This window comes from Acinonyx jubatus, chromosome E1 (genome assembly GCF_027475565.1).
Source record: "Acinonyx jubatus isolate Ajub_Pintada_27869175 chromosome E1, VMU_Ajub_asm_v1.0, whole genome shotgun sequence".
Classification (NCBI taxonomy): domain Eukaryota; kingdom Metazoa; phylum Chordata; class Mammalia; order Carnivora; family Felidae; genus Acinonyx; species Acinonyx jubatus.
The window spans coordinates 45,198,436-45,217,252 of record NC_069397.1 but is presented as its reverse complement, the minus strand read 5'-3'; the positions used below and the strand labels follow the sequence as shown (position 1 = coordinate 45,217,252).

Here is an 18,817-nt window from a genome sequence, read left to right as displayed (position 1 = left end):
ATTGTGATCACTATAACTCTGAACTGCTTGTTCCATTTGGTGTGGCCAGCCAGGCCAGCAGAATGCCATCTCTCGGCCTGTTCAGAACATAGAAATGTAAGGTCACTGGGGGAAGTCATACTCTACCTGCAACATCTGTGGCCACCAGGACTGGGATGTCCTTTTTCTTAAAGTCTGAAATGACTTTGTTTCTTTCACTCTGATCCATGTCCCCATGAAGCAGCCCAAGATTATGACCCTCCTGCTTAAGGTTATTGGCTAACTCTTCAGCATTGGCTTTTTTAGTAACAAACAGGAGGACACTTCCTGAAGAGGTAAATTCCACCAGACGACGGGTAAGCCAGTTCCATTTACTAGGCCCAGAGTGAAGAATCTCCACAATCTGTGTCACATCTTCATTTGCCTGAAAAAGAGGAAAGAGATGACTGTGACGTCTGCGCCAAGGGGCACCTGAGCAAGGACCAGACAGCACACGTTCCACCTGCATCTAGAAGAACCCTGAACAGTCCCTCTTCTCCTTGGGCCTTCCTTCAGCAAGTCAAGTACAGCTCAAAACCTGCATTCCTTCTCAAATTGCTGTGCTCTCCATCTCCCTTGATTTGTACATACACCTAAGTCGTAAGCCCAAGTACTTCGCAAGACCTCTTTATAGGCCTGTTCAGATTATCCCTAATCAATTAAGCCCCTTTTCTGTCCTTCCCACTCACTGCTCCTAGTACAATTCATACATGCACATAGAAGGCACTAAAAAACAAAATGCAGACGGGTGCCTGGGTGGCTCAGTTGGTTAAGTGTCTGACTTTAGCGCAGGTCATGATTTCATGGTCAGTGAGTTTGAGCCCCTAATTTTAGATGTAAATTTTAAAAAATTAAATTAAATTAAAAAAAAGAATCAAAACGCAATATATTGTTTTGGCAATGCTGATGGAAATGTTAACCTTAAAAATAAAACTTCCGGGGCGCCTGGGTGGCTCAGTCGGTTAAGCGTCCGACTTCGGCTCAGATCATGATCTCACAGCTCGTGAGTTCCAGCCCCGCGTCGGGCTCTGTGCTGACAGCTCAGAGCCCGGAGCCTGCTTCAGATCCTGTGTCTCCCTCTCTCTCTGCTCCTCCCCGCCCCCCCTCCCCCAACTTGCACTCTGTCTTTGTCTCTCAAGAATGAATAAACGTTAAAAAAATTTTTTAAAAGAAAAAAAGGGGGCAGTGTCAAAACACTAACTGTATAGAACTTAAGGAATTCAAACAACTTAAGGAATTCTCTAGGCAACTTTAATTCCAAATCACAATTCAGAGATCTCCCACACAGGACGTATGCACAGGTAAGAAAAATGCCACGAGCTCGTTTTCACCAGGGCTTTCAAGTCTCACCCACTCCATGCTGTGCAGTTAGCCTGCTACTCCTATAAGCATTCAAAATGTCAGTTCCATCCTAACTGACTAGTAGTCTTCCAGGCAAAGCCTTTTTTTTCTCCCTAAAAGTTTTTAACTTTTATTATGGAAAATTTTAAACATTCAAAAAAAAAAACCCAAAAAACCCAAAATGAACGTAATCACCTCCCATGTACCCATCACCCAGCTTCAATAATTATCCCTATTTTGACAATTTAGTTGTCTCCTCTATCCTCCTACCTTGTGTTTTTTAAAACAAATCTGAATCGTGTTGCCTCATTTGTAAATACATAATAACATAATTTTCCTCTCAACAGGGAGAAATTAATTCTATTTTCTTCATAATTTGAGAAATAACCCACTGGGGTCCCATCTGGCCCTGCTTATTAGGGTTACCTCGCCAATGTCTCCCTGCACCACACGAATAGGGTCGATCAGGATGTCTCTGGCCAGTTTTTCAATCTTTTTCCGAAAAGTTGCACTGAATAAGAGGGCTAAAAGGTAGAGTAAATTCTGTTACATAAACAGTATGACTTCTTTTTTGAATATCCACTAAGCCTCCTACTAACATTCAGAATTATTCAGCTTATAAAATAAACCCACCTGAACTTTAAACTTAGTTTCAAAACTGATTTACTAAGGAAAAAACATTTTCCTTTTTCTATTTTTATACATTTTCAGGTAAGACGGGGACTGTCCGCATGGTTCAAAGAGGCTCCTGACTTCAAATCAGCAGATCTGCACTGTGCTTTGCCTCTACATGCTGATAACATCATGTAACTTGGGACAAGTCACTTAATCCTCAGCCTGGGGTTATCCTCCTCAAAAACAAGTGAGTTACATCTGATGATCTCTAAAGTCCTGTCAAGTTCAGACAGACTATTTTTATATCCTCCTCTATGGTTCTCACCAGGACACACATGATCATTTTTGCTGCCATACTGTGAGTGCTTATAAAATACTTAATTGTTTATTCTGAATATAAATGTGACTTAATAAAACTGCTTCATACATACTCTGTCTGTCAGGACGGACATGACTTGCTATGGATCGCACCTGGTACTCTGGAAGCAGAATAAAATAACATTAGAAGTCTGTACTATAGTTTGGGATGCTTGGGAAAAAGTCATTTTAGTAAAAATCTTCCTGTGAGAAGTTATAACTATTAAGGAAAATTTGAAACTCCTAGACCTATCATTTAGTATGAAACCCAGAAACACTTTCCCTCCTCCCAGCTGGGCTGGGCCCAGCAGTGTTCCAATCAGTAAAGATGGGTTATTCAGAATTTCACACATCTGGCTTAGTCAGGGAGGACAGGAAAGCAAAGGGCCTTCAATGATACGACATCCACCTACCTAAGAACACAGAACTTGACCTCTATGATTAAAGGCATATGAATAAAAATATAGAGAAAATATTCCTCCTATATACAAAGGCACTTCCAAATATCTGTAACCCAGCCAAGCCTAATGTATACTTCCTGAGGGAACTCCTAAAAATAGCTAACGATCTAATCCTGTACAAGAGTATTTTTAGCTTCTCTCATACAGAAAGAAAAAAAGTATAGAAAGACAAGGAAAAAGCGAGTATCATGAGGATGGGAGCAGAAGAAACTGGTATTAAAGGCATACCAAATCCCATGTCAAACATGCGATCTGCTTCATCAAACACAAGGTAAGAGACTCTTTGAAGATTGGTAGCTTTCTTCTTCACATGATCAATCAGTCGACCCTATAAGATTCACAAAATGCATAGTGAGTATAATTAAAGCCATTTACAAGAACTTTCTATAATTGTGTTCCTGGCAAAAGTGCTAATAATCCAGTTGTAGACTATAAGACACCGGGTCTGACAGCCTTGGACTTCATGCACTACAGAGCACAAAAGAACAGAAAAATTAAAAACCTAATTAAACCTAATTGTGACAAAATGGCCAGAACTATTTTGTGAGGTATTTTAAAATGACCTAATTTAAAACCTTATTGATGGGGTTTAATGTTTAGACTATACTCTTCTAGGCAATTCTGACTATATTCCAAATATCTTTCTGATTCTTGATGCTCTCAGTAACCACAGACCCATTTTCCAAGAGAGCATTAAAAAAAAAACAACACAAAAACCGATTTAAAACAAAGGAGAATTTACACCTATTAATAGACTGCTAATCTAGTCAACCAATCAAAATTAAACCAAAGTCACAGGGTGAGTATTCTTCACCCTGCTATATCACATTTTAGGGGGCATGCCATTCAATAACCAATCCTTTTTCCATACCATTCCGTAAGTGGCCGAGGAGCCATTTAAACCTAAGACATACTTACTGGGGTACACACAACAATCTCTGCCCCTTCCTGAAGAGCCTTGGCTTGTTCCCACATGCTCCCTCCTCCATACACGGCCACTGATCGAAGATTATACGCTTTCCCAAACCGCTTACATTCTGCATGGATCTGCAAAGTTGTGGACACAATGACACGAACAAACCATGATACTGACAAGTACCTGTTACTACGCAAAAGTGAGTTCTGAAAGTAAACGAACCATTATCACGTACATCCCAACAGACTGTCTACAATCTAGATTATTCATTTTTTTAACTTTTTGCCATTATAATTATAATCCATTCTACCCAAACAAAATGAATTAACCCAGGAGGAAAACACAAACAATTCCCATGTATTTTTTCTCTTAAAACAGTTTTTTTTAGGGAAAAGTATGTACTTCATTATGTAGAAAATACATAACAGTATTTTCCAAAAGTTTCCTGGTAGCACAACAACATGAATGTACTTAATGCCACTGAACCATACACTTAAAAAATGATCAAAATTATAAAATGTTATGTTCATTTCACCATAGTTTTGAAAAAAGTTTCCCGGGGCACCTGGGTGGCTCAGTCGGTTAAGTGTCTGACTTTGGCTCAGGTCATGATCTCATGGTTTGTGAGTTCAAGCCCCATGTCAGGCTATGTGCGAAAAGCAGATCCTCTGTGCCCCACCCCCTCGCTCACTCCCTCTCTCTAAAATAGACATATTTTTGAAATAAATAATTAAAAAATGAAAAAAGTTTCCCAGTTAATCCTATCCAACTGACTGGCTAGTCCCACATTAGTTCACATACGAAAGGGAGCATTCTACACCAAGTACATACCTGCTGGCAAAGCTCCCTAGTAGGACACACGATCACTGCAATCGGTCCATCACCTGGTTCCAGTTCCTTCTGGTCCATTATATGAATCAACATCGGCCAGATAAAGGCGGCCGTTTTTCCACTGCCTGTTTTGGCAATACCAATCATGTCTCTACCACTTAACGCCACAGGCACGCCCTAGAGAAAAAATAAAATATATCTACCCTAAACTTTAAAATTTTAAAGATGTACTGAAGGAAATCTTGGGGAAATCAATGACATTCATTTCCAAAGGAACAAGAAATAACCTGATGGGTTATGCACACTGTCTATAAATTAACAAGAAATACCTAACATTTCCATAAAATTCCTGATTTATAGGAAATAATATTATCATTCTCTTCATGTGGATCAGCCACCATTTACAAAATATGAATGACTGTATTTAGCCTGAGATACAGAAATGAAAAATTGCAATTCATAGTGTAAGTGGATTGCTAAATTTAAAAAATAAAATTTCCCTATAAGAAGGTAGACTATCTCACTCATCCAGAAAATTCTCATATTCTGTATAGGAATGAATAAATCCAACATATAAATGGAAAACAAGTTATTACTTCCAGTTATAGAAGTGAGAATTTTCATATCAGAGACAAAGGATTCCTAGTCACTGACAGTGCTATATTTGTCTACACACAAATCTTTTTTGTTACGTTTAGGCCTAATGAATTGTTTCCTTCAGGTTGTATCTTTAAGACATTTATCAGATACAAAAGAATATTTCCCAGCCCTATTAGCAACATCTTAGAATGGTAAATAATTCACTTCTGCTCTTTAATTTTTAAAGATTTCAAAAATATTCTTGGATTTCATGTATGTTCTCCCCCCCCCCCCCCCCCTTAATTAAAGCAAAAGGACTAAGCCAAAGAGGAAATATTTAGACCACTTCTTTCCACGTCAATATAATTCTGGACCAAATGCTGTTTTACTGTTTTGCGTTGTTTGTAGAATAAGTATGGTCACTGGATATGATTCTACCTTGTTTTTCTTTCATTATGTTTTACTTACCTGGCACTGTATTGGAGTGGGCTGTGTGTACTCAGATTTCCGAATCTGGTGCATAAGTTGTTCATCAAACCCAAAATGAGCAAAACTACTTCCTGGTCTAGGAGGTGCAGCACCAGAGACCTAGAGATAAAGACAACTCCCAGGAATGACTCATACTTCAAAATAAGCAGCATCGGAAGTTCAATGGTGTTTACCTGTATCTTATACTTAGCTTGAGTATAAAAAAGGGAAAATACAAGTCTGTGGCCAAACACATACACTGTGTGAAAAGGTAGAACTCAAATAATAACAGATCTAAAACCTCACATAAAAAACTCCATGTTAAATATTCCTGAGATAATTGTCATATGATTTAAAATGACTAAGTGCCCCATTTGCAATGACATGGATGGAGCTAAAGTGTATTATGCTACACAAAATAAGTCAGAGAAAGACAAATGCCATTATGATTTCACTCACAGGTGGAATTTAAGAAACAAAACCGATGAAAATAGGGGGAGGGAAGAAGAGTAAGATAAACAGAGAAGGGAGACAAACCATACGAGATTCTTCACTATGGAGAACTGAGGATTGCTGGAGACGAGGTGAGGGACAGGGAGGAAGGGCTAAATGGGTGATGTCATTAAGGCGGGCACTTGTTGGGATGAGCAGTGGGTGTTATATGTAAGTGATGAATCACTAAATTCTACTCCTGAAACCAATATTACACTACGGGTTAACTAACTTGAATCTACATAAAATCTTGGAAGGAAAAAAACAAAACAGATAAACTGGGAAAGATTTGAAAAAAATTTTAAAATGATTAAGAGCCTAGAAAGCTCTTAAATCAAGATTTCCTTTTAAGAAATAAAAAATATTGCTCAATGACTGGAAAAAGACATGAGTATTTTTTGCCATTTTGCAGTAACTATTAACCAGATGGTAGAAAAAAATTAAAATTTACTCTTCAAATAAAAAGGGCAAATGAGCTCCAAATAAGACATGTCTATACCCACTGGATACAATCTATTGTTTCCAGTTTTAGTTCTGCCTGAAGAATTAAGTATCCCACTTAATGATGGTCCACAGCCACAGTAAAACATTGTTCAAACTACTCAGGTGAAGAATGGGGTTTATAGCCTCCTTTTTGACTCTAACAGTAGTAGCCTTGCAATGCTTCTCATACTGATGTATCTAATCAGTATTTCACTTAAAGGGCTTTTTTGAGGGGGAGGAGTGGGGGGCGGTTAGCCTTGGAAAATAGACAATACGTGCATATGCATGCATCCTCTCTGGGAAAACAGAAGTTCAAATGTCACATAGAAACTGGTAAGGCAGATACAGGCCAGAAAGCTGTCTGCACTAGAGTAGATATTAACATCCAGCAGTGCCTGCCTAAACAATGTGGTCAATGTGCAACCCAAAGCTTTTTGGCAATTTAAAACTATTATTCTGAAATGAGTGCATGTTCTAAGGTGTTAATTTCTTCTTCTAGTTATTTTAAACATATGCTACATATTAATTTGAGTATACCTTAATTTAAAAATATCCTAGGATTCCACATATTGTTTGCATCTATTAATCTTGTCTCCTTTTCCTGAAGTTGGGACTTATATTCTTCATTTCTAGCCCACCCAACACAGTTCCTAGCACACTGTACTCGTTGCAGAATTACTTACTGATTTTAAGGTCACAATGACTTATTATTTCAATACAACATACAAAATTGAATACATATTCATGTGTGTTGCATTAAAGATATAACAATTCTATCCCCAAATAGGTGGAAGACTAAAACAATAAAATCAAGTCCAAGGACCATTAGAAAAGAAGGTTATTTTAGTTTGGATAAGCAATAATAGTAACTGTCAACTGATTAATATAAGAATATTTAGCACCACGGCTGACTTACCCGAAGATTGAGCTTATGACGGAGATCTATTAGCTGCTGAGGGGTGAGGTTGGTTATCTCTTCATGCTCATTGTAAAAATTTTTTTCAAATGGTGGATAGTCAATCTGCAGGTCCAATTATTCAAAGTTAGTCTAGAATTCAAGAGTCAATCCTGTAAGTTTGATTTTAATGCAAAATAACCTTTTACACATATTACATAAGTAAAGCCTTAACCAGCTAGTGAGGACAAAAGAATTCACTTATTCATGACACACATCCCAAATGTACAGCCAGTATCTTTTCCTGTATTCATTTTCTATATAAACACCAACCTACTTTTTTTTTATTTTTTAGCGTTTATTTAATTTTGAGAGAGAGACAGACAGAGCATGAATGGGGGAGGGTCAGAGAGAGGGAGACACAGAATCTGAAACAGGCTCCAGGCTCTGAGCTGTCAGCACAGAGCCCAACGTGGGGCTCGAATCCACGGACCGCGAGATCATGACCTGAGCCGAAGTCGGCCGCTTAACCAACTGAGCCACCCAGGTGCCCCACCAACCTACTTCCTAAAGACACTCTTAAAGGATACCTCAGATCTGAACAACCGTGATGCAGACTAAGGAATCTACAACGCCAAAGGCCTCAGAAGACAAGTATTTTAAAGACATTCCACCTTATAACATTTAAATACATGTTTTGGAATAAGCTGTTCACACAGCTCTGGCATTTTTAAAAAACTTTTTTTTAATGTTTATTTATTTTTGAGAGAGAGAGAGAACAGGGGAGGAGCAGAGAGATAAGGAGACAGAATCAGAAGTGAGCCCCAAGCTCCAAGCTGTTAGCACAGAGCCCAAGGCAGGGCTCGAACTCACAACCTGGGAGATCATGACCTGAGCCAAAGTCGGATGCTTAACCAACTGAGCCACCCAGGTGCCCCTCATAGCTCTAGCATTTAGAAACATTTCTAATATTTCCTCTGAGGAGAGCTCTGCCTTTAGAGGGAGTTCTACTCTTTTTAAAACCTGAAACGCTTTATGTAACTTTTAAAAACTGTATGGCTAAGTATTTCTTATTCTAAAGAGGGAAGAAGTTATTCCTGACACTCTTTTCATAACTTATTGTACCAGGACTATAAAAAGAGGCATATCAGGGGTGCCTGGGTGGCTCAGTCAGTTAAGCACCTGACTTCGGCTCAGGTCATGATCTCACAGTTAGTGGGTTCAAGCCCCGCGTCAGGCTCTGTGCTGACAGCTCGGAGCCTGGAGCCTGCTTCGGATTCTGTGTCACCTTCTCTCTCTCTGACCCTCCCCGCTCACACTCTGTTTCTCTCTCTCATAAATAATAAACATTAAAAAAAAAAAAAAAAAGGCATATCACCACTTACACATTTGGCTGATTCTCTTTAGCCACATAAGAGATCTACAATAAAATGACATTAATTGTGGATGCAACCTAAAGTTTAATTATATTTCTATGGTATGATCAACAAAAAAAGTAAGCATTGTTTTAAAGGTTCCCCTTTAGCACTACTAATAGAACCTTTTGGAATGCTCCCCACACTGTTGCACTAAGCTGTAACAGGATGTTCTTCAGTTCTCTTTATCAGAATGGAAGCTCCATAAGGGCAAGAATTCTTGTTCACAAATTTTACATACAAATATGTAATTTTTTGCATATGGGTATGAAATAGAGTCATAAAGTATTTATTTGTATAAATAAATACTTAATGTGAATGTGAACAAAGCTACTTATAGGCAGAAGGATTATCCTTTTCCTTACTGCTGGTCTCTCTGGGCAAACTGCCCACACTACATGTGAATAACTGTGGGCCACCCTAGCATGATGATGAGATTTGAGAGCTTCACCAAGGATCTCAAATATTTTATGAGATGATTATTTCAAGTACTTATGTGTTTTTCCTTATTAGGCCGTCATCCTTTGTCATAGATGCTTCCTCTCACATCAGTCTCACATACTTAGTTTCATCTGCCACATGTAAAATACCAAGGCATTATTTGGTAGCATCTGTGCAAAAGGAAACATTTCAAAAACTGAATATAATCCATAGTCTAGACCAGTCGTTTTCAAACTTTTTTGTCTCAGATGCCCTAAAAAACACGAACTTTTGCTTGTGTGGGTTTCATGCATTGACATTTACCATATTAAAACTAAAACTGAGAAATGTCTTTAAGATTTACTCATTTGAAAATAATACACTCGTTATACTCTAACATAAAAGCTTTAATTTTTAAAAAGTCATAACCTTGTTTTACATTTTTACAAATCTTTTTTAAAGTTTTACTTAAGTGATCCTAATCTCTTCACCCACTGTGGCGCTCAAACTCACAACCCCAAGATCAAGAGTTGGATGCTCTACCGACCAAGCCAGCAAGGTGCCCCTTTTTTACAAATCTTTTTACAAGTCTGACTTAAAAGAAATTGGTTCCTACTATATTTAGATTGTTGCAACATATTGCTTTGATTGAAACCTATGAAGAAAATCTGGCCTCACAAACGTGTAATTGGAAAGGGAAGAGAGTATTTAATAGTCTTTTCAAATTATTGTGGATTTTTACTCTTCTTTGATAGTATACTAAGACTTGATCAGTGGTCACTTTTTTTTTTACAATGTTTGTTTATTTTGAGAGAGAGAGAACAAGCAGGGGAGAGGCACAGAGAGAGGGAGAGAGAATCACAAGCAGGCTCCATGCTCAGCTTGAAGAGCCCGACGTGGGGCTTGATCTCACTACTGACAGATCACGACCTGAGCTGATACCAAGAGTCAGATGCTTAAGTGAGCCACCCAGGCACCCCTGAAAATTCTTTTGGATTTTGTGGACTCCCTGAGAAGTTCCTTCTAGGAGTCCTTGAACCACAATGTGAGAACCACTGTCCTAGACCTAGACTCACTAAGGCATGCAAGGTCTAGTCTGATATTTAACCTGAATGAAACACAAATTTTTTTCAAGTGGATATACCAATATCCTCATTCTCTTTTCCTGACTTAAGGAAACTAAAATTCCTAGTTCCACTTTGAAGCAACAGTCTCTCATCTGCTCCAGATCTGAGAAACAAGACTTACGGCAATTAAAAAAAATCTGTGTTTTTTCACAGATGTTTCAACATCATCATTTTGAAAGGTAGATGATGGTCTGGAAAACAAGTACAAAAAACTGCTTTAAAAAATTCTTAGCCTAAAATCAAACGGGAGCAAGAGATTCAGCTAAACCTTGAACAACAACATAGGCTATAAAGCCTGAACCACTCAGTCACTTTCAGACTCAACTACACAGCAGACATGAGAAGATCCCAAAGAACACATATTTTCGTGACATAAGGAGTATGAATCAGGATTACTCAAATATTGCAAAAACCTAGTATTAAAGCTGAAGAGAACTATCAGCTTTTGAAATGAGAATCAAATTTAGCAGGAAACACCATACCTCTGAATGATCAATGGGAGGAAGAGGATCAATGATTTTCTTGGAAGGTGCAATTGGATTTCCATCACTATCATATTCCAAATTATCTTCTTCTTCCTCCTGAACCACACCAGCAGTTGGGTTCTCTGCCATGTACCGAAAATAAGCTTCCTGCAGGAAAGCACAAGAACATAATCATATTCAAATACAACTAAGAACATTTCTGCTCCTGTAATTGGTGCACACAGTGTACCAGATGACTGCACAGTTTAATACCTACCAAGTAAGGCAAGACTTTAACTAGCAATGATTCCTTTAACAACAGCAGTATTCATAGGGACAATCAGAAAAAACGAATGAGACAGTTAGTACTACACAATGATTTAACAAGAAGCTTTACAAATCTGTCTGTCCCACAGTCTTCCTGGGGTGGGGTGTCTACCTATCCTGTCCAGAGCTGTGGAACACATGCTATGGATTTACCATCCAAGTTTGGAAGTTGACACTGATTAGAAGGGTCACAAACCTGGAAAGGGCTACTGCTCATTCTGTTTCCCTTCTCACCATCCCACAACTGGACATTGGTGGGAAAATACTAAAGGCCAGTCATTAAATTAATGTTCCATCTTGAAATACAAAAATCACAAACAGACCCTTAGAAAGAGGTAGAGGTTAGATGTTGCTAGAGGCCATCAGTAGATCCCATATTACTTCTTGATTCAGCAGTATAAACATTAATTTTGAAAAAAAAAAAATCAAGCTGAATAAAGCTCATGATTTGTTTTTGATGTCCTAGTTGATCAAAAGTTCCATCTTCAACATGGGGGAAAGCCATGTGAATTTTTCTATTACCAACTAGTCATACATGTAGAAAAGGAGCAAGGAATGGCCATTTCAGTGAAGGCAAGCTCTAGCTTGTCCCCAGTATAGACTTTGTGGGGTAAAAATAAAAGATAGAAATACTGCATAGGAACTCACTTGGTCATCTTCCTCTTCAATGTCATCTCGAATACCCCTGGAAAAACAAGCGGAGAAACAAACTTCCCTGCAAATGTTCCACATACCCAGCTCCATACTTATAGCAGATTAGTGTTGAATTCCATACAGTAGCACAGGAACACTCAACACTAACAATAACAAAGCAACAATAAGCACACTGTAAACTATCCATCCATCATACATGTGTGGCTTCACTCTAGAAGCTGCAGTTTGCATGGGATGATATGGTACTCCTAGAAACATCAATTACTAACGAGGATAAGGAGTAAAAACTTTTGAAGATAGATACCCAAGGATCCTAGCCTTGTCGACCCCATACGACAAACACAATACAGTTGTAAAACACATTTTAAAAAGCAAACTGCATTTTATAAAAAGACAAAAAAAAAAATAACCCTCTCTATTTGGCATACACTAAGAAGAATATCACAATTTTAATGTTCCCCAGAGTTTCTAAGTCTGGAGTGACTGGATTCAGCCAAAGTCCTTGGGGACAAAGAAAAACTATCTTAACTCTTTTGTAACTTTGGTACTAAAACTCCTAAGCAGTTCCCATGGAGAAGGGGGGCCATCGCCACTTGCAGCGCCTGTCAGGAGCTACAGAAAGTATGGCTGCTAAGTTCCCACAACCATGTCTTTCTAATCAGACTTTCTGCCTGACCTAGAGCACTTGTTGTTCTCAAGGCAGGCAACATCACCAGTGCAGGGCAGCCGGAAGAGGGTACAACACACGGTAAGCACCAAAGAGAGGGCCGAACCTCCATATGGCACAGGAACCTTGCGGGGGGCCTGAGGCACTGACTGCCACACAGGAGGAAATCCAACCACGCCTACCTGTGCCTGGTAGCAAAAGCCTTAAAAGGGGTGCATTCAGAAAGGGAAAGAGGAGAATTCTCTTTCCCAGAAAATAAAGTATTTCAAGTTCTGATTAGATGCTAAAGCATGATATCACTCCTTAAGTAAACCAAGTTAATCATTTGTTAATAACACACTTTTTTATGATAATCACCATTACTCCTCATAAGCAATCATACAGACATTAACCTACTTTATATTAATTATGGGACAAAACTCAGAACAATGAGCCCAAACTTTAGTAATTGTACTCTCTTAATTCTTACTGTAACTCTCTTGAATCTACTAAAAAACTATTTACAATTAAACACCAAATACTATTATACTAAAAAGAATGCTTATTATTGCAAAAATGCAAGACTTTTGTGATGTCTATTACCTACAAACATAATATTCAAGATACATGAGTAACTTCAAGTCAAGACATTTGAAAATTTTAATGTTTCTCTATAAACTTTGGGGGGAATAAGCTTTGCAATACTTTAGCATTTTTCATGTAACCTTTGTGAGGGAGAAGAAAACAACTTACTTTACGTTTTTTCTTTCCTTGTCCTTTTCTTCAAGCCTCTTCATGTCTCTAGCCGCCTGATCCTAATGAAACAAAAGCCTGTATGGAATCATATCCACTAAAAACATTACAAAGGGAATTTCTTTATAAAGAATTTTTAGATCTGAACTAGTGACATCACAGTTTTGGCTATGCATTTTGACAATTATATCTTGATGCAATCAAAGTGCACTTTTGACAATTTTTAAAATATTTATTTATTTTGAAAGACAGAAAGCAGGGGAGGGGCAGAGAGAGAGAGAAAGAGAGAGAGAGAGAATCCCAAGCAGGCTCTGCGCTGTCAGTGCAGAGCTCGATGTGGGGCTTAAACTCACAAACTCTGAGAGCTTGACTTGAGCTGAAATCAAAAGTCAGACTCTTAACCAACTGAGCCATCTAGGCGCCTAACAATTATTTTTTCAAAGAGAAATGTTCTAAAATCTTGGTTATATACGGACTGCATTGCATACATGGAAAAATTAGAAAAAAATTCCTTGATTGGTTACTCTTTAAAAAAATGAATTGTGGCTGTAAAATGCCTTAAATTCAGGCAAATTAGCCTTTCTCAAAGCATAGCTTAAGACCTTTTACATCAAACTACCAATGGAGTTAGTAAAAAAAATAAATAAATAAAAAGCAAATTTCTGGATCTGACTTTGGAAAAATTGTTCTCACCATTTGGCAATGTCTGGAGACATTTCTGGTTGCTTCTGGGTGGAGGGAGTGGGAAACAGGGGGGGTTGTTACCAGTATCTAGTGGGTAAAGGCCACAGATACTGATAAACATCCTACAATACACAGGACGGCCCCCATAACAAATTAGCAAACCCCAAATGCCAAAGTCCTGAGGTTGGGAAAACACTGCTCTGAACCTACCAAATCAGAATCCTTGGAGATAGAGTTAAATAAATGCATGTACTTCACATTTTTTCACAGGCAAGTCTTGTATACAGCAAAGTGATAATCACTGATCTAATTCCCTGTTTTATACATGTGAAAATCAAGGTCAGAAGAATTAAGTAATTTTCCCCAAGGTTAAACACATCCTTGCACTATTGTTTCTTGTTACAAAGCAAGTTTTTCTGATTTCTGTGATTTAAAAAACTGTCACTAACTATAACCTAGCATGGTCAGGTGTTCTATCTAATCAAATGTTCCCGATAAAGAGGAGTTATTCTAAAATGAAATACTACATACAAACAAATCTACTTTTTAAGGAACTGAGACAGACATACACTATACTCAAGACTGTAACTGAAGTGAAAATGACATAATGTAACATAAGGAAAGGGCCACAAACACAGGACATATTTTTTTAAGCCCACATGAATCTTTTTTTTTGAAACACTTGCTAAAAATACATCTTCATTGTGAGTTCAAACACTAGAAAAGTTTACACTTTCCAGAACAGAATATACCTGAGATCAAGGATTAATGCAATATTGTGGCAACAACACTCTCTCCAAGATCAGACAATATCCAGTCTCTCTATCCTAAAATCAGCAAAACCCTTTCCGACACTATCCCAAAAAACACCCAGGAGAATGATGCCATGTCAAAAAGATTTACCCTCCTACAGCTTCAACTACTTGAAATGCCAAACAGGAGAAACTGGGACATTCTTGGATACTTCCACTCAAAAAGGGTTACACCAACTTGCGTTACTAAAAATTTAAATCTGAATTAAAACTGAGAAAATCAAGAAATGATTTTACTTATTCACCATTAGGGATTGCAAGATATAATGAGAAACAGCCCTTTGGGAATGTCCGTACGTCAAGAAGATAGAGGGGGGAGAAAGATACATATGCATATAAGACACCCCAAACATGACAAACTTTATTGCCTTTACTTGCAGAGAGAACAGCTTAACATACTTACTAAATTGTTACCATGTTGCAAAGCACGTGAAAGTTCTGAATAGTTCTGGTAAGTGTTATGGCAGAAATACAGTACTACAAGAACTCAGATACAGAATGACACAGCAGAAAAGAATATGAGATTTGGAACTGATTCCGGCTTAGCTACTTATAAAGTGCATATTCTTTAAGAGGCAAGTAATTGGGGTTATTCTAAATCAAAGTTGGGAAACTGAGTAATGGGTACCAATCTGACAATCGGTAGGAAGTAAACCAGGATAAGAAAAGTTTTTTTTTCTTTAGGTATAGACATGCTTTGTTTGCATTTTAACAAGCAGGAATATTCTAAAGAAGCAAGCTCTAATTTTTCCTGTATCAATCACATGGCCCTGAGTCTTTTATTTTCTGATATTTGACAAGAGACCTAAGCTCAGAAAAATATTTCTCCACCGTAAGAAAACTACAACATGAGTGTGATGATAAACAGTTCTAAGTGGCAGCCTCAAAGTCAGGAAGATAAAACAGACGGATAGAACTAAGGTGAACCAGAAAAAGTGAGCCCTATCTAAAGGAGGCAACCATTTGCTCAGCACAAGCCTATTTTTGCCATGCAAAATGCAGGCTTAATACTGCCAGTGTCCACTTTTCAAGAGTCTGCACTTTTAGACAAAATCTCCTGATCTTAAAAATTCTGGCCCACATGTTTAAAAAGCAGTATCTAGGCCAAACAAAAATATCTATATTGGATTCTCTCTTCCCTCTTTTCTTAGAGAGGAGATCTGGCTTAAAACTTAGGTTACAAGTAACTGAGAAACCTGGAAAGACTTTATTTCATAAGCAATGAAGTGACAGTTTTTAAGTAAGAGGAATAACACCATAAGCAACATGCTTTAGTCTAATTACTCTGTTTTTGTATACCACATAAATGGGAGAACAGAAAGCCTAAAACAGGGAGAAAATTTAGATCAGGCAAGAGGTAATGAAAGTGTAAAGCACACTGACTGTAGTGGAAGCAGAAAGGAACAGACACAAAAAATACTACAAAGATGAACAGAACTTGCCAAAGGAGGGGAAAGGTAGCATGATTTACTGGAAAGAGCTAGGTTCTCAGGACTACTAAGCAAGAAAAAATATGGTCCCAGCTCTACCACAAAGCACCAATGAGATTTAGGACAAGGGCTCTGAATTACCATAGGGTTCAATTTATAATCTTCTTAGTTAAAAAATTACATTTCTATGTATTCTTTTCTGCCAATCCCTATTGTTATTTTGAGTATTAAATGAAGTCATGAACATGTTTGATTATCTGGCATTAAGAGGAATATATAAGACAAAGATCTGGTTGAGGAAGAAAAAGATGCCAGGGGGACACCATCCATGTAAAAATGGCCAATATGTTTTAGAAAAACAGAGCTGAAACCAAAGAGAGACTGTGGAACTAAAGGCATGAATTATTCACACAGAAGTTAAGTTTTAGAAGTGGATGAGGTCACTAGGATGTATAAAGAGTGAAAATAGCAAATCGACATAGAGAACTGTAACAATAATCATATCTGAGAAACTGGAAGAGGATCTTAATAACAGTAACAGACAACAGAGAGATATGTAATGATTTTTCTTGGTATGATATGGTAGTTATGTTTTTTAAGTGTTATAGAGGTGCAAAAATACAAATGGATGAAATGGTACGTCTGAGATTTACTTTAAAATAATCTAAAAGAGAGGGCTAGATAACACAACATGGGCCAAAAGTTGCTTACTGATAAAGCAGGGTGAAGGGTACATGGGAGCTCATTATTCTACTTACATGCGTTTGAAATTTTTCATAATAAAAAGTAAATAAATACAAAAGTCAGAGAAATGGAGAAAAAGGACAAAATGCAAAATCACTAAAGCCTAGTGAGAAGAGTTTTAAGAAGGAAGTGGTTACAAATTTCAATTTCTACAGGGAGGTCATAGATGCTGATATTAAAAAATAAACATTAAAAGTGCAGAATACACAGGGGCGCCTGGGTGGCTCAGTCGGTTAAGCGGTCGACTTAGGCTCAGGTCATAATCTCATGGTTTGTGAGTTCGAGCCCCGCATCCAGCTCTGTGCTGACAGCTCAGAGCTTGAAGCCTGCTTCAGATTCTGTGTCTCCCTCTCTCTGACCCTCCCCTGTTCATGCTCTGTCTCTCTCTGTCTCAAAAATAAATAAACGTTAAAAAAAATTTTTTTTTAATAAAAAAAAGGTACAGAATACAGAATTCATAATTTTAGCAAGTTCCTTAGAAGTTTAACTGCCTTACATAAATTGACACTGAATGAAATAATGTTCATTCCATTTAAGAATATACAAAGAAATATTAAAACTTACACACATACAAATCTTGAGCTACCGTTGTTCAAGGGTCACAGTTCAAATTTTTAGGCATTGATCATCTCTGAAAATGCTACAGGGCATGTGGATGTATGTTTAAGAAACTATAGAGTAGGAGAGCAAAATCCTCCCCAAAAAGGGTCAGAAAGCAAATGCTGAATGACTGAATAACTAGGTTAATTTGGTATCTTTCTAACTGCTGCAACTTCTAACAAAACAGCCTCGATACTTGCCTCCACTTCAGCCATGAATGCCTCCAAGGGATCATCATCGCTGTCAGAATCTGGTGGCTTGGAATGGAACTGCTGGCGGGTAGGTGAGTTTTCAGCAGGAATATAAGGCAAATCAACATTGCTAGAGTCTTCTTCCTCATCTTCAAAATATCTGAAAATTAAAATGCACAATTAATAAAGGGAGTGTTTGCTTTGGGGTTGTGGATCCTTTGTTCAACAGAAATTTTTACTATGGTATATGTAGGTTACTATTAAAAGATCTGAACTCTACATGTTAAATTAGAGATCTCCAGGCTTTAGCAAACAACCTAATTATTATTGTTTAATACATACAAAATTCTAATACTGAGAAAAAAAAAGGGGGGGGGAATAGTCACACCAAATTCTCCCATTTCTAGCGTCTATTCAAATCACATTCTAGTTCTGTTAAAAGGGATGAGTTTTCAGTACAAATTTAGTATATCATTGTTGAACAGATATATCAAATATTAGAGTTGGTGCTATGGAAAAAGTTACTTTTGTATGAAATGTTAAAAATCTAGTGTTTTTTTTAAATATAATCCTTCAAAAACATTTTAGCAATATATTCACAAGGCTAGGTAGGGACTTCAGAAATGTTGGGCTACTTTCTGAGGACAGAACACTTACAGTTAAAAATATATGCTCAGGGACACCTGGGTGGCTCAGTCGGTTGAGTGTTGGACTCCTGATTCTGGCTCAGGTCATGACCTCACTGTTTTGTGAGTTTAAGTCCCATGTGGGCTCTGTGCTGACAACACGGAGCCTGGCTGAGATTCTCCCTTTTCCTGCCCTTCCCCTACTCATGCACGCATACGTGCACTCTCTCCCTCAAAATAAATAAATAAATGCTTAATCTGAAATCATTCCCCATACTTAAGTATTCAGAAAAACAACTTCAAGGTCTGGAAAAGTATCCTTCTCTATAGCTCTTTATAAACTAAAACACAACAAAAACAATGTTTACATTTAACCTCAAAATTAAATAGTAATACAACCAAATATTAAATAAATAACCATTGCAGTTTAAAATTTTAAAGCATTTCAGGTTTTTGCAGGAATTATCT

At 37.7% G+C, this 18,817-nt stretch overlaps 1 protein-coding gene across 2 annotated transcripts in view; it reads right to left on the bottom strand.

Annotated features, from left to right (window-relative positions):
• DDX42 (DEAD-box helicase 42) overlaps positions 1-18,817 on the bottom strand; it is a 38,982-nt gene that overhangs the window by 6,266 nt on the left and 13,899 nt on the right. The window contains exons 3-14 of one of the 2 annotated variants that reach the window (XM_027048077.2): positions 17,733-17,883; positions 13,263-13,324; positions 11,858-11,894; positions 10,901-11,050; positions 7,478-7,582; positions 5,587-5,706; positions 4,540-4,716; positions 3,711-3,839; positions 3,021-3,120; positions 2,406-2,453; positions 1,786-1,883; positions 127-403 (exon numbers count right to left, since the gene is read on the bottom strand). In XM_027048077.2, coding sequence (XP_026903878.1) covers positions 127-403; positions 1,786-1,883; positions 2,406-2,453; positions 3,021-3,120; positions 3,711-3,839; positions 4,540-4,716; positions 5,587-5,706; positions 7,478-7,582; positions 10,901-11,050; positions 11,858-11,894; positions 13,263-13,324; positions 17,733-17,883 — 1,454 coding nt within the window. Of the gene's footprint in view, positions 1-126; positions 404-1,785; positions 1,884-2,405; positions 2,454-3,020; positions 3,121-3,710; positions 3,840-4,539; positions 4,717-5,586; positions 5,707-7,477; positions 7,583-10,900; positions 11,051-11,857; positions 11,895-13,262; positions 13,325-17,732; positions 17,884-18,817 lie in introns of those variants that run through there. The other variant, XM_053212267.1, reaches the window with a different exon arrangement.